Consider the following 15,156-nt stretch of genomic DNA (forward strand, 5'->3'; position numbering starts at 1 on the left):
CACTTCTCCAGCTCATCTTGGCCTTGGACTCTGGAGCTGAGTCAGGCAATGGACAGGTGATGTTTCCCTTCACTGGGGAGATCAAAGGGCAATCAAGACTTAAAATGCAAGTTTTGATTACATTTCTTTTTACTGTAAAACCATTTGAGACGTCAGAAAACAGTGGAATAGAAAATATCTGTTTTAGCAGGCCCTTATGCTGGAGCTAAGGCTAATTCTCTGTGAGCCACCCCGTCATGGGTCAGGGCCACAGAGAAGCTGTGGAGACTTTTCAGCACAGAGGCAGCAAGATGCAACCCCTCTGTCCCAAGCCCAGCTGTAGTCACTGGTCCAGCCCCAGTGCAGGATGCAGGGAGGGGGGGAGGCATTTCCTGCGCTGCTCTCCTAGGAGAGAACTTCTCCAAGGGTGCTTATTCTCTCCTGTCTGTTGCTTCTCTTATGCCTCACCCCTCCTCTTCCCCCCTCACTGCAAAGTCTGACCTCGCTTTTCTATGGAGAGCAGAGCGAGAAGGAGAAGTCCCCGTCAGAAAGCAGCCCCCTGGATGCCGACAACAAGGATGTGGTGAGTGCCAGTGGCTGTGGCAGTGGGAGCTTGGACTGGGCTTGTCCTGGCCCAGGCTGTCCTGTTCTTTATCAGAAACCCAGGTCAGAAGTTAAATAGGAGAAATTGAACCTGGAGGGTTTCTTTGTCCGGGATTCTTTTGAGGCGTATATCTTGAATGGCAGTTCTGAGGGGATGCTCCCATCAGGGCAAGCATCTCCCAGCTGCATGGCTGTCCTTGCAGCTGTGGGAACCTAATTGGATGCATGACCAAAGCCTTGCTGCATGCCTGCAGGGATCTTTCTCAACCATCAGGACAGAGTCCCCTGCACCATATTTCCTCCTCTGCCAGCACAGTTGAATGCTGGGGCTTTAAAGTAACCTTTTGTTTCTCTGTCACACAGGTGCACACCAGACTTTGCTGGAAACAAACATAGATGGACACACTTTACTGCCTCTTTCTTTTTTGAGCAAAAGCTCAAGAGTCAGTCACTGGTGTGACTATGAAAAAAATGACATGACTTATTAAAAAAAACTAGGCAGGAAAGGAGCAAAACAAGCAAGACCCTTGCAGGTGGCAGGAGGCCTGTTTAAAAGCCTCTGTAACAGATGCTCTAGGCAAATGTATATTGCTCATCAAAAAATAAGTGAGAGAGATCACAGGGAAAGCCATCACTCTAAAGAGCAGATTAAGGGAGATTATTAGAAGTAAGAAGACATCCTTTAAAAAGTTGAACTGTTCAGAAATGAGGAAAATCTCGTCTCTGCCAGATTAGATGTAAAGTACACTAAGAGGGGAGAAGAGCAGTTTTGTGGAGAAGTTTGTAGAGAGCATAAAAGCAAGTACGGAATCACAAAATCACAGAATGGGTAAGGTTGGAAGGGACCAAAGTGAGCCATCTAGTCCAACCTCCCTACTCAAGCAGGGTCATCCTAGAGCACATGGCACAGGATTGTATCGAGGTGGTTCTTGAATAACTCCAGTGAAAGAGACTCCACAACCTCTCTGGGCAACCTGTTCCAGTGCAAGCTCACCCGCACAGGTAGGGGACGATCTCTTCTCCCAGGTAACAAGAGACAGAACTAAATGGCTTCAAGTTGTACCAGGGTATATTAAGATTGGATATTAGTAAAAAATTCTTCACTGAAAGGGTTGATACTGGAGCAGGTTGCCCAGGGAAGTAGTGAAATCACCATTCCTAGAGGTATTTAAAGGCTCTGTAGATGTGGCACTTAGGGCCATGGTTTAGTGGTGAACTTAGCAGTGCTTGGTTAATAGTTCAATGATTTTAGGGGTCTTTTCCAGCCTTACAATTCTATGATTCTGTAAATCCTCCGGAAAGTGGTGAAGTGAAGAGGCCAGATGGCTGAGTGCTATTTGGCACGGCCATGACCAGAAGGACTGCAGAGGCACCTTGAACTTGCATGAACGCTAGTGTTTGTACAACATAAAATAATGTGTAGGGGAGAAAACCCCCTAATATTGCATACATGGTGACAGGGAATAAGCTATTACACAAGAACTTAGGTTGTCCAGTATCACTTTACAGCAGTGCTGGCTCAGCGCTTGGTAGTGGTCAAAAAAGTGCATTGCATGTTAGGGACTGTCAGGAAAGGGGCAGAGGAGGGAGCAGCTGGGAGCCAGGAGCCTGTTACAGAGATGCTCCTTAATATTCAGAGGAAGCTGAGGTCCAGGAAGTCACCCCTGAGACAATGGGTTAGTGCTTGACTTCAGCTTTCTCTGCAAATCCTTCTGCAGCCAAAAATATGCACCTGACAGCTATGACCTGTTGGTTGATGTTTGCAGGGAGACTTCCTTGTCCATGTACACTCCTGCCCCAGCAGACCCCCAGCTCCCGCTCGCAGGAATTCTCTTATCACCACTTTCAGGAAGGTTGCATGGTCCCTCAGGGCTCTCATCACCTTCAAGAGAGGTTGTGTTCATCTTCCCACCAGCTCTTTGGGCTGTGTTTTTCCTGCTCCTCCCAAGGCAGCTGCCTTTGCCACTGAGCTGAGCATCGCTGAGCTGCCTTGGGCACTGCCTCCATTTGCTTATCTCCCTGGCCATAGGCAGTGCACCAGCTCTGTATGTCTCCAGCATATGTTGTGCCCCAGCTCCTTGCTGGAGAGGTGGGGTTGGCTGCCTTCATCTCATCCTCACTCTTTTCCCTTCTAGGGATTCTGCTCCTGGCTCATTTCTATCTACCAAATGAAGTAAGTGTGTGTCTTTGGCATTATGGCCATGCCCCACTGCTGCCCACCCCTGGGAAGCTGGTGTCCACAGGTTGTGGCCCATCACCCAGAGCTGCTGGGACCAGCGGCAGAGGAGAGCCCTCCTAAAATATCCACCCTGAAGAGAGAGCAGAGGGCTCACCTCTGCGTTTCCCCTGGCCCCTAGATCCTATTCCAAAGAAAAGGGCTTCAACCTCTTGTGGTAGGAACCAGTCCTGTAATGGGATGGCATCCAAAGGGCTGCTTCTCTCCCTCATTCCTTCTGTGCCTAAATCGTTTGTGCCATAGGCAGGATGCCATGAGTTGGTATGGGCTGTTGGAGACTGGAGCAGTTCCTGTGGTGGGAGGTGGTGGGGAGGAACCACCAGCACTCACCCCCACCTGCCTCTCCCCAGGGACGAGGAGATTCAGAGCAAGTGTGGGATCGATGCCACCACCTACCTCTCCTTCCAGCGGCACCTCCTGGTCCTGCTGATGCTGGTCTGTGTGCTCTCCGTGGCTGTCATCCTGCCCGTCAACTTCTCAGGGGATCTCCTTGGTAGGTGCTTCCCTGGTTATGGAATGACTCAGGAGTGTTGTACAAGCTTCCCAACCTTGGGGCAAGCACTGTACCTCTGGGACAAAAGGCAGAAGAACCCCTCTGTCAGAAGCCCTCGAGGGAGCAGGAACCCACCATCAGCTGGAGGACAGAGGAACACAAGAGACAGGAAGTTCAGGGCAGTGAGGACTTGGCAGGGACCTGGGAGATGGAAAAGGAGGGAGCAAAGACCAGAGCCACTACCTGCAAACACGGACATGCACGTTGTACTGGTTTCCCTTAACCTTCTGCTTCTCCTCTTCCTCTGCAGGACACAATCCCACCCACTTTGGCCGGACAACCATCGCCAACATCCCAACACAGTAGGTGCTCCCACATGCAGGGGAGCTGTGTGTGCTGGTGCTGTGGTGGGCATTGCTGGGAGCACACAGGCACAGCACTTACCACAGCCCTGTGCTGGGGACAGGCAGAGGTCCATGTGAGCGGCACGCCGCTCACAGTAGCGCCTGTGTCTCTCTGCACCGTGCGCAAGCACAGCCACTGCAACCAACACACTGGTACTGCTCATTGCACTCCACTGGTGGCAGAAGTGCTCTCGGGGCTGCATGGCCTCATTTGCACCAGGCCTACACCCTGGGTGCTGCCCCTCTAGTCCCTGGGGTTGGGGTCTGATAGCTGGCACAGAGAGGTCCTACTGGGTGGAGGGGGTGGCCATGGGTGAGGTGCTGGGTGCCAGGCTTGTCCCATGCCATGTGCTCACCACAGCTCTCTCTGATCCCCTCTTTCCCTCTTCCAGAGACCGTCTCCTGTGGCTGCACAGCATTTTTGCCCTCATCTATTTCATCCTCACCATTCTTTGCATGGCTCACCACTCTGTCCACCTAGAATACAGAGAGAATGAGAAGGTGAGCAACCACTCCTCTTCCAGCCTTGCCTTTTCAGCGCTAATGGACAACTTTTTGCATTGCACAAATGCTGGTCCCAGTAGGTAGGGAGAGCTTTAGAAACAGCCTGGGACTGGGCAGGCAGGGAAAGATGTAGCTGGTTTTTGCCAGCTTCTGGAGAAAGTCTGATGGCCTAGGGACAGATCTCTCTCTCTTGCTGTCTTGTCTCTTGAGACAGAAGCTCTGCTGTCTCCATCTGTCTGGGGGATGACATTGTCTGGCTATGCCCCCAGGGTTTGGGACGAGGCATTGAAGAGTCCTGTGCTGACTGGCCTGGGGGTGACAGTCAGTGCCCCAGCTCGCTGCTGCATGAGCAGAATAGCAGTGATGTGTCCCACAGATTCCCTGTACACCCACCCCCTCTGCCCCTTCTCCTCGCCCAGGTTGCCCGGACACTGATGGTTACCCACATCCCCAAGGAGATCACAGACCCTTCCCTTATCATCAAGCATTTCCAGTGAGTAGCGGTGTGCCACAGCCTTGCTGCGTGAGTGGCAGGCAGGTGGCAAGGGCTGTCCCCATGCCCTGGCTCCTGGTGCCAACATGTCCCTGTGCTTGCAGTGAGGCTTATCCCAGCTGCACCATCACCAACGTCCAGTTCTGCTTCGACGTGCGCAAGCTGATGAAGCTGGATGCAGAGAGGTGAGTGCTTGCACGTCCACATTGCCTCTGTGGGTGAGTGTACCACTCCCGCCCACCATGTCAGTGGCCCCAGGCTATGTTTCTGTTTGTATGTCTGCCACTCCCCACATGACCTTCACCCCTATTGGCTTCCTGGCAGGCGCAAGGCGATGAAGGGGCGGCTTTACTTCACCACCAAGGCGCAGAAAGAGGGGAAGATTATGATCAAAACCCACCCCTGTGCCCGCATCTTCTGCTGCCGCTTCTGTGGCTTTGAGCAGGTAGGAGGGTATGGGCAGGGCTGCAAGCAGCACACATGTACCACGGGCAAGGCAGAGCACGGCAGCTTGCCTGTGCCCCAGCTCGGCAAGCGCAGCAGAGCTCCGGCTGCTCCTGCAGGTGGATGCTGAGCAGTACTATGGGGAGCTGGAGGAGAAGCTCACAGATGAGTTCAATGCTGAGCGTAACCGCATCACACTCAAACGACTGGACATGGCCTTCGTCACCTTCCAGGATGAGAGGATGACAGCTGTGTGAGTGCCCCTTATGCAACAGACACAGGGATATCCCGCAGCCTGGTGGCCACCACTGCTGGGAAATTGGGGCACCTTGCCGGCTTTTCCGGCCAAAGCCAGGCAGTGGGTCTGTCTCGTCTGTGCCTCTGCCATCTGCAGAGATAGCCACCCTGTTGGGACTGCGGGAAGGGTCTCACAAGAACTGAGACCTGACCCCTGGCTCCCTGCTCCTGCAGGATTTTGAAGGACTACAGCCACATCCGCTGCCGCAAGCACCCCCAGCAATCCTCTGTCACCACCGTGGTCAAGTCACACCACTGGGGGGTTCGCTATGCCCCTGCACCCAGCGATATCATCTGGTGAACCCCTGTGGCTGCAGGGAGGGAGGAAGCGGGAGCGAGCAGATGTGGTGGGAACCCATGCCCATAGCTATAAGGAGCCCGTGCCCATAGCTATAGGGAGCCCATATAGCTGTAAGGAAGAATATGGTTATGTGTCCATATCTACAGAACACTTTCCCAGGGTGGCAGGAGCTGACAATCCCTCCTGTTGCCATAGCAGAAGTCAGCAGGAGTGACGGGGGTCATCACCCCAAGGATGGCAGGGCTCAGCCAGCTGAAGTTTGGGGTGATTGCCAGGCTCCAATTTCTCCAGCCTGACTCCAAAGCCCCCTGGTGGTACAGACCTCCTCTGTGGCTATTCTCTGATCCAGGGGGCTCTACAGGTGACAGCACAGCAGCATTGGGAGGGGAAGAGGGTGAGCTCAGAACAATGTGTGCCAGAATGGCTGGTGCGGATAGCAGGAGGCAGAGCTTTGTGAAGCTATGTTGGGAGGCCCAGGACATGTGGCTTTTCTTCTGCATCATGTCAAGTTCATGTTTTCCTCTCACAGGGAGAATTTGTCAGTCCGTGGCACATCCTGGTGGGTGCGATTCATCCTCCTTAATATCTGCCTGTTCGTCCTTCTCTTCTTCCTCACCACGCCAGCCATCATTGTCAACACTATGGACATGTTCAATGTCACACACCCTGTGGAGAGCCTCAAGGTAGTCCTTGGCACCCCATGCCAATTTTCCTAAAGGGTCACCATTTCCAGGCTTGTCTGTGAGAAGGATAGGGTACCAGCTCTACACTGGCCCAAGAAGACAAGCCATCACTGGGATGGGCATTGATGAGAGACAAGGAGTGGTCATGCCTCTGGTTGCCATCCATCCCCTCCTTGTGTTTCCAGTGGCAGAGCCCTGGGGCACCTGTACAAACCTGAGTTTTGGTACCAGTGTCCATGAGGGTGGGCAGGTTGCTGTCCATGCGTGAGGAAAGGTCTGGGAAGAGTTCTAGGAGATGTTAGGAGCTGCCACCAGCACATCTCCTTCTTGCTCATTAACCTATGAGCTTTTGGGTGGGCACTGGGGCTCAGAGCATAGCTGTGGTGCCTTTGGCTGGCCTCAGGCTCTTCTCTCCTGACACAAATGCACCTGCTCAGGGAGAGGATGCCCCAGCCTGCCTGCTGCACACACCATCCTGTGCCAGGAGGCCCACGGAGCTATCTCCAGCATGGCTGTGCTCTGGTGGACCCCTGAGGAGTGTCTGGCATCTCTCCTCCTACAGAACCCCATCATCACCCAGTTCTTCCCCACGCTGCTGCTCTGGGCTTTCTCTGTCTTCCTGCCCTTCCTTGTCTACTACTCAGCATTCTTCGAGTCTCACTGGACGAGGTAACGGGGCTGGCCTCCACGGTCCCCTGGGCTGCCATAGATGGGAGGAACCTCAGTGGAAGGGGGACCCAACCTGCAGGGAGGCAGGCAGTGGAGCAGCAGACCCCATCAGAGCCCCATAGGTGTTTCTCTCCATGGAAAAAGACCCAAGTCCATGCCCAAAGGAGCCATTTCCTTCCCATAGTCCTGAACGCTTCCAGGCTACTGTCAAAGGCAGATGGTTTTAAGATGGGTCTGAAGAAGTTTGTGAAAGGTGTGATGTGATGGTGGACTGGCAGCAGCAGGGCCATGATCCTGACTTGTTTGACACATCCCAGGCATGCTCCCAACCTTCCAAGGCTTCAGAATGCTGAAAGTCTCCTAGCAGAGGAAACTGCCCAGCTCCTACAATGTGCTCTCCTGTCTTGACCCCCTACTGGCCCCAACCTTTGTGCCTGGTCTAAAAAGTCCTTGCAGGTGCTTTGTCACCAGCTCCCTTCCTTTTCCTGGGGGAAATGGGGGCTCCTGGACCCATTCTATACACCCATCTGCCTCTTGTTGGGTGTCTACCCTAGCAGGGATGGTAGGAGAGGGCAAGGATGAAGGAGGTGAGAGGCTGGAATACAAGAGCTTTCGCTACAGCAGATTCCTCACAGTGACACCCCCTGGCCTGGGAGATGCTTTTCAAGGCCCCAGTAGATGCACAGAACAAATGCACATGCCTTTCTGGGGCTGGGAGTAGCTCCTAGGTGAAGAGCAAGACCCAGCCCAGCCCCTTGCCCCACCAGCTGCTTTTCCTCAGAAAAGTACAATGTTCTTTTCTTCTCTCCCCTCTCTACAGGTCAAGTGAAAATCAGATCACCATGCACAAGTGCTTCTTCTTCCTGGTGTTCATGGTTATCGTCCTGCCCTCGCTGGGTCTGAGCAGGTATGGGTCACCCTGCCGTGCTGCTTTCCCTGCTCCCTAGCTGCCAGGATCACACCCAGGCCCCTCAGCCCTGCAAGCGAGCCCCAAAGGGCTATAGTCCCACTGCCACTGGGACACAGCAGTCTCTGGGGAGAAAAACACCTTTTAGCAGTGCCAAGCTGATCACAGCTGGTCACAGACAGAGCTTCCCTGTGGAGGAGTGGCGTAGAGTAGCTTGCCAGTTTGCCACACCTGACCCAAGGGTGCTGGTGGTGGTGAGCTGCTGCTTGGGAACAGCCCTTCAGCAGACCCTGAAAGGACCTGGTCAGGTATTTGCATAGCCCCAGCTACAGCAATCCTGGCTGTCCAGGAGGCAAGCACCCACTCCACAGTGGTTTTGTGTGGCAGAAGGGGCTGTTCTGGCAGTGTAGGGTCCAGAGGGTCTTACCCACTCAGGGCAGGGGAAAGCATATGCCCACTGTGTGTCCCCCACATTGCTCTGCAGCTCCCCCCCTTTCTGAGCTGCTCCTCTTCTCTCCACTCCAGCTTGGACCTGTTTTTCCGTTGGCTCTTCGACACCCACTTTCTGGACGAAGCCGAAATCAAGTTCCAGTGAGTAGCAGGAAGCTCCCAAACTTCCCAGGCAAGCGGGAGCACCTGTTGTCAACCCCCAGCAGCTCTCCTGGCTGCCTGCCCAAGCATTCTCTCACACTTTCTGTCCCTGGGACAGGTGTGTTTTCCTCCCAGACAACGGCGCTTTCTTTGTAAACTATGTGGTCACCTCCAGCCTAATTGGGACAGCCATGGAGCTGCTGCGCATCCCAGGCCTCCTTGTCTACACTGCCCGCCTCTGCTTTGCCAAGTCTGAGCCCGAACGGCTCCATGTCAAGCGGGTATGTGGTTCTGGTCACATCTGAGCCTGCACAACCCCCAGCACAGCAAGACATGCTTGCTGGAAACTCAGGCTGTCATGGTCCTGTGGAGATGCTTGTGGGGACTTCGTCAGGATTCCCCTTGGGGGCTAATGGGGATGAGGCAATCCTGTGAGCCAGGGTGCAAAGGCAAGTGAAGCCTTTGCAGAGGCAGTAATGACTCTGTTGGTTGTGCCCCAGAGCCAAGCCTACCAGTTCCAGTTTGGACTAGAGTATGCCTGGACCTGCTGTATCTTCTCTGTTGTCATGACCTACAGCATCACCTGCCCCATCATCGTCCCCTTCGGTGAGTGTGATCCTGTGCCCGTGGTCCCAGCCGCACCAAGAACAGCCTGTCCCAACCACCAGCAGGGGCATGGGAGTGCAAGCTTCCTGCATGGTACAGGAGGGCACTCTTGGGCATCATCCCCAGGGCCTGCCCTGCTGTCCCTGTGACCTGGCTGTCCCCATTGCCCTCCTCCCAAATGGCCCCTCTTGTCCCACCAGGGTTGCTCTACATGCTGCTCAAGCACATGGTTGACCGGTACAACATTTACTACGTGTACATCCCCACCAAGCTGAACCAGCGCCTCCATGTGGCCGCCATCAGCCAGGTCGTGGTGGCCCCCATCCTCTGCATGTTCTGGCTGCTCTTCTTCTCTGTCCTGCGCCTCGGTAGGGAGAGCTCGGGGCTGCGCCCTGCCACTGCTGAGGGTCATGCTTAGGGATGGCAAGCCACTGGTGTCACCCCTGAGTTTGGCATGGCATGGAGGATGGGAAGGGGGAAGGTGGTGTGGAGACCTGGCATCTGAGGGAGGTGTCAGCTAGTGTTTTGGGTAGGGGGCAGAGATATTGTAAGACACAAAGCAGGCATCAGCCGGGGGCTCAGCTGGACATGTAGCAGGTTCTTGGAGGCTCATGTGCTGCCCCAGTGTCTCTGTGCTCCAGGTCCCACCCGGCCTGTCACCCTCTTTACCTTTGTGGTCCTCCTCTCCTGCATCATCTTCTCCTTCTTTGGCCTCTGCCTGAAGAAGCTGCAGCCACGGAAACCCTCCAGCTACCAGGTGAGTGCAAACAGCTGTCCACGTTGTTCCTTCACCCCACTGCATCCTCTCCTTGCATCTCCAGGGTGCGTTTGCCATGGGGAGTCTGAGGCGGCACTTGGCTGTCTCCAGCCAAAGCTGGGACTCCCAAAGCACTATTTCCTCCTGGCCTCCCTCTCCTCAGATGTCCGACCAGTCTGAGGGCAGCTTCAATGATGTGGAGCGGAGCAGTGTTTCCTCCACCCCTAACTCCAACGTGAGTACCCCTCCCCAGCCCTGCTTTGACTCCTGCCTTTGCTCCCCTGTGTCCTGATGGCCCACTGCCCCCCGGGCAGCTCTTTGTGGCCACTGTCCTGCAGGAGCCTGAGCTGAGTCTGACGCCAGCGGCCTCTCCGGCACACCAGTCCTATGGCACCATGGGCAACCATCTGGAGCCAGGAGAGGATGGGGAGGATGGGGGGCTGCAGAGCTTTGAGACAGAGCTGGAGACAGTGGAGGGCGAGTACAAAAGTGGCCCTGTGATGGAGAGCCAGGCTCGCTACCAGTGAACATCCATGCTGCCGGCTGAGGACCAAACGTGCTGAGAGTGAAGGATGTGCCATGGGGCAGGAAGGAGCCTTCCCAGCGCTGGTGGGGGCCATCTCTCTGATGGCACAGGGGGTGACAGGACTGATGTGAGGGGGAGACCTATTGCATGGGAGGTGGCAGGAGGCTCTGCTGGTCCTTCCCGCTGTCTGGACTGGCTGAGCCCCCTAATGTCCCCCTGTACCCACCTACCTCTTCCAGCCTACAGTGGGGAAGAGGGGGTGCAGCAGTATAGGGAGAGTCTCTCTGAGAGGCCATGCTTTTCAGGGCAGGAGGGAGGCCCTTGCCCCTCTTTGAGAATGAAGCAGCCCAGACAGCATAGACGAATGTGCCCACCACCACACTGTCCTGTGGGTCCTCAGTGGCAGGGAACGGCCACCTCTAACCCTTGCATTCCACCCCACCCACCCACTGCTCAGGCAGCCATCCCACTACCTCCCCTGCTGCTGGCCATCCAGGCTGCTGCATGCCCCTGCTTTGCCCATTAAAGCAGGGACTGCTGACATGCGTGTGCATTGGTGGAGGAGGTGAGTGCCCAGGGCAGCTCCTACATCTGCCTGAGCACCAGTGGCCCTGCCCCAAGGCAGGCATCAAATGCAAGCCCAGCTCTTCTTCATCTTCTCACCCCATCCTTCCATCTTGCTGCACTATGCCTACACCCTTGGGCTCTTGGGGAGAAGTGGGAGGTCAAGGGACAAGTCTGTTTAATGGCTACAAGAGCAGCTCCTTGTCACTCCTCTCCCCTGGCAGTATCCCCCTCGTGCTCACACTCTCCCTGGGGCTGCCCATGACACCCAGCATGGCTCTGTCCTGTTGCAACAGAAAAGCAGGGTGAGGGCTAGCAGGACCCAGACTTCCAGGTTTTCCTGGTCCACCACATCCTGCCTGCCCTCACCCACAATCCACAGCTCTGGGATGCTCCCCCAGCAGCCACACTGCCTCTCGAGTGTGAGTCCTGCTGTGGTTAGTGTAAGTGCGCTGATTCCTGCCCAGACAGCATCCCTGGAGTTTTCCAGCTTGGCCAGAGTATCTGTGGTGGCCCCTGGGGATGAGGGCTTATCCTCAGCCTGCTCAGCCCCTCTCCCGCCATAGCCCACCTGGGCATGCTGGCTCCTTGCTCAGCCCTTCTTAGGCCTCAGAGCTGATTTTCCTGTCCTTGATTCTTCTGCTAGCTTCAGAGCAACTGGAGTTGCCACCATCCTGGAGTGGGGAAGGGAGGATAGTGCAGCTCTGCCAGCACCGGGGCTGCCGGAGTGGTGAGTGCTGCTGTACGAAGGCAGGTGCTCGGCCATGGCGCTGCTCAGCATTAGTGGTGCCACTGGTGGGGGGGCATAGTGTGCCAGATCTGGGCAGGGGGGGATTTAAAAGACAGCCCAGCAGCAAGTTGTGGGTCTCAGTTGAACTCAAGTGGACCCTGGGACATTCCTATGAGGCTGGTGGGTCTCAGCCCAGCCAGCTGGCAACCCCATGGCCCCAGTCCCACCCATGCTCCTGCATGCTAGGGCAGTGGCTGCAGCACACTATCTACCCAAGCAGTTGCCTCGGGTAAGTCTTGAGCTCAGCTGCTCCCTCCCAACCCCAAAAAGTATCCCAGGGGTTTGGTGGCTTCCTGCCCACATGCCCCCATGGCTATCCACAGCTCAGCCACTGCCTGCTCCAGGGGCAGCCCCAAACAGGGCAGGGGGATGCTGGTGGCCTCTCTGAGGGTGGAAGCAAGTGCCTGTGAGTGGCACTGTGTCCTCAGGAGCTCAGGCTGCTGGTCTGATTGCCCTTGGCTGCCCCACTGTAGGAATGTGCCAGAGGTCTGTACCTTCTTGTGATTTATTGCTATGACCGTGCCTTGAATAAAATGACTTCACCCAGCTGCTGCCTGGCATCGTCACCCCAACCTGTCTTTTCTGGCACCAGTATAGGGGGAACCCTCGCCAGTGGAGCCTGCAGAAGTACTCCATCCCCTTTTCCCACCGTGGACTGCTTTTGACCTTGCCTGGGGATGTTCTGCAGAGGGTTCAGTGGCAAGGAAACTGCTTGGACACCCCACCTCGAGACACCTTGCCACTCATCACGGCCCCCACAGAAACAAACCCCAACAAGTGGACAGAAACAGCAAAGTCATAGGAGCAGGAGAGCACCTCACTGTATCCTATCAGATAGACTGGCACAGCCCTTAGCACCATCCTTACATTGGGGATGGGGTGCAACCCTGGGACAGTCATGTGCATTTCCTGCACATCTTCTGTCAGCACTCTCCCCATTGGCAGGGCTGGCTCAGAACACCAGCAAAGGTGCAGACACTGTCTGAAGGTAGCAGGAGGGTGGCCTGGAGCCCCTCTGGGACCACATCAAGGAGCAGGAGCAGCAGGGACCCATCCCATCTGGGTCAGATGGTCCCAAAGGTGATCTGCCCACCAGCAAGTCCCACAGAAGGGAGCAAACAACATTTTTGGAGTCTTTCTCTAGATTTTGAGCAGACAGTACTCTTTTACTCCCCTCATCCTTCCCAAAACTCGCTCTTTATACCTGAATTCCTACTTGAATGATTTACCTCTGGTTTCAGCAGGTCCCTCCTGCTGGCTCCTCCACAGCTCCTCCGAGGTGAGCCCTGCCTGGCCACTCTGGCTTATGGCACAGGGCAGAAGGCATGGTTAGGGCTTTCTTTCAGGTGAAAAACTGGAAAATTTAAAATCCCAGTCCTGCATCACACACCCCTACAGAGGCCCCCCTGGTTTGTAATGAGTGGTAAACGGGGCTAAATGCTGGGGCAGGAGCTCTGGCTGTGAACAAGGGCTGCAATTGCCTCTGGCTCATGGCTTTCCTGACCCTTGCACTGGGAAAGCTCATCACAGCCTAAGGAGGCTGTGTGAGCCCCATCACGCTGCACCTCCGCCATGCTGGCCCTCAGAAACCTACTCCCTGATTGCAGCCTGCACACTCAGAAGTCCCTCACAGCCAGGGCCAGTCAATTGCATGGAGTCTCCCACTGTGCCAGCCAATGGTGGGCAGTGACAGGAGCATCCCCACCAGGCAGCAGCCAAAGCAAAGGGGCAGTCTGTGGGAGCTGTGGCAAACAGCTATGCTGCTGCAGGCAGTCAAAGATGAGGGTGCTGCTGGAGGCTGCTGCCCTGGCCCTTCCCTGCAGCACCAGAGTTGGGGTCCCACCACCAGCCCTGAGGCTGGCAGCTGCACTCCAAGGCCAGGAAGAGCTGGAAAACTTATTTTAGCAGTGACCTAAAGGGGGGATTTCTTTGCATTAAGATCTCTGCTGCTCTCCTTGCCCTTCACAGCCCCTCACACATTGCCCCGTGGAACAAGCCCCCTCCTAAACATTCCCCAAGGCAGAGCAGCATGGCTTTCCCAGGTTGTTCACCCTTGTTTCCTGTGCCAGGGCTGGGATTTCCAGCCTTTACGAGATGCTATTACAGACCCTGAGCTGACTTCCCCACTCTAGGCACCGTTCTTCAGCATCAAGTGCCCAACTCTCCCAGGGCTGGAAACCCACCATGTCAAAGCTAGAACATGCCCAAGAAGGAGGAGACAGGACCTCCTGCATCCTCACCAGCTGCTCCCTGGGCAAGGCTGATGGGGTGGCTCTGCAGTCCAGCTGGCGGGGTGGATGCCGCATGGAGAAGGCAGGAATTCACTGTGAGGCCATGCTCTGCTGCTGTTGGCAACCAGCAGCCAGTGACCAACACCAGGTGGGCTGATGCTATGCCAAAAAACAAAAGCACCAGCTGAACAACAGAAAAGGGATTTTTAGGCTGATTGCTTAAGATTCTAATTCCATTAGAGACTGTTATAGTTGAAGGGCAATGAGTAATCAGTAGCAGGATGTCTCTGCTAGCCCCTCCGCTGCCCACCCATTCAATTACCATGCTCAAAAACTTCCAACAGGTATTTGCTGCTGGATGCCTTCTCACGTCAGTTTAGCTGCACTACAAAAGTGTTCCCAGTGACCAGTATCTCCAAAGCTAGAGCCAACAAGAAACCAGTAAACCCCTCTGTCATACTCCTTTTCTGGCCTGCTTGGGCCTTTTATATTAAAATAAACGTAAGGCATCAAAAAGGGCTAAGATTCACTCTTGTTCTTTATTAAACAGTACAGTTGGGTATAAGAGGCACACAGACTAGTTCAGTTCTCTCCGGAGTTACACAAAACGTGGCACAGAAAAGGAGAAGTCAAGGAGCTGGGAAAGCTAGAGGGAGCAGGGATGGCTTGGGGCAGTAACACCCACACCCCACCCATCACATAGCTGCCTACTTGTCACACAGAGCCAGAAGGTGTCACACTCCCACGATGCTGAAGGCTGATGCCCCAGAACAGGGTTGCAAAGAGGACATTCCCATTCCCAAACCCTCCTGCCCCATATCATGCCATCAGAGCTAGTGCCTCCCTCCAGGCCTGGGTCCTCCATCCCTCATTGCTGGGTGCAAGAATGGGGAGGACTTCACCTCATCCAGCAGATGGAGAGAGCCAGAGGCCAGAATGCACAGCACCACACTGTAGCACTGCAGAGGCAGAACATGGTATCATGGGGAGAACAATGAACATGGGGATGTTCACTGCCTGATCTACAGCACCTCTCAGTTTGCCTACCAAACACAGCTGGAAGGCTCTTTGCTTGCTG

At 55.1% G+C, this 15,156-nt stretch overlaps 1 protein-coding gene across 3 annotated transcripts in view; it reads left to right on the forward strand.

Moving 5' to 3' along the window:
* TMEM63C (transmembrane protein 63C) overlaps positions 1-12,393 on the forward strand; it is a 32,343-nt gene extending 19,950 nt beyond the window's left edge. For all 3 annotated transcript variants that reach the window (XM_027672363.1, XM_027672352.1, XM_027672372.1), the window contains exons 5-24: positions 475-562; positions 2,718-2,755; positions 3,169-3,311; positions 3,622-3,673; positions 4,108-4,216; positions 4,639-4,712; positions 4,817-4,897; positions 5,037-5,157; positions 5,276-5,409; positions 5,628-5,750; positions 6,284-6,437; positions 7,000-7,106; positions 7,927-8,013; positions 8,539-8,604; positions 8,723-8,885; positions 9,105-9,210; positions 9,411-9,578; positions 9,852-9,967; positions 10,131-10,202; positions 10,282-12,393. In XM_027672363.1, coding sequence (XP_027528164.1) covers positions 475-562; positions 2,718-2,755; positions 3,169-3,311; positions 3,622-3,673; positions 4,108-4,216; positions 4,639-4,712; positions 4,817-4,897; positions 5,037-5,157; positions 5,276-5,409; positions 5,628-5,750; positions 6,284-6,437; positions 7,000-7,106; positions 7,927-8,013; positions 8,539-8,604; positions 8,723-8,885; positions 9,105-9,210; positions 9,411-9,578; positions 9,852-9,967; positions 10,131-10,202; positions 10,282-10,494 — 2,215 coding nt within the window. In that variant the 3' untranslated portion in view covers positions 10,495-12,393. The remainder of the gene's footprint in view (positions 1-474; positions 563-2,717; positions 2,756-3,168; positions 3,312-3,621; positions 3,674-4,107; positions 4,217-4,638; positions 4,713-4,816; positions 4,898-5,036; positions 5,158-5,275; positions 5,410-5,627; positions 5,751-6,283; positions 6,438-6,999; positions 7,107-7,926; positions 8,014-8,538; positions 8,605-8,722; positions 8,886-9,104; positions 9,211-9,410; positions 9,579-9,851; positions 9,968-10,130; positions 10,203-10,281) is intronic.
* The last annotated feature ends 2,763 nt before the right edge of the window (positions 12,394-15,156 follow it).

Source organism: Neopelma chrysocephalum, unplaced genomic scaffold (genome assembly GCF_003984885.1).
Source record: "Neopelma chrysocephalum unplaced genomic scaffold, ASM398488v2 Primary Assembly neopelma1_24, whole genome shotgun sequence".
NCBI classification, from domain to species: domain Eukaryota; kingdom Metazoa; phylum Chordata; class Aves; order Passeriformes; family Pipridae; genus Neopelma; species Neopelma chrysocephalum.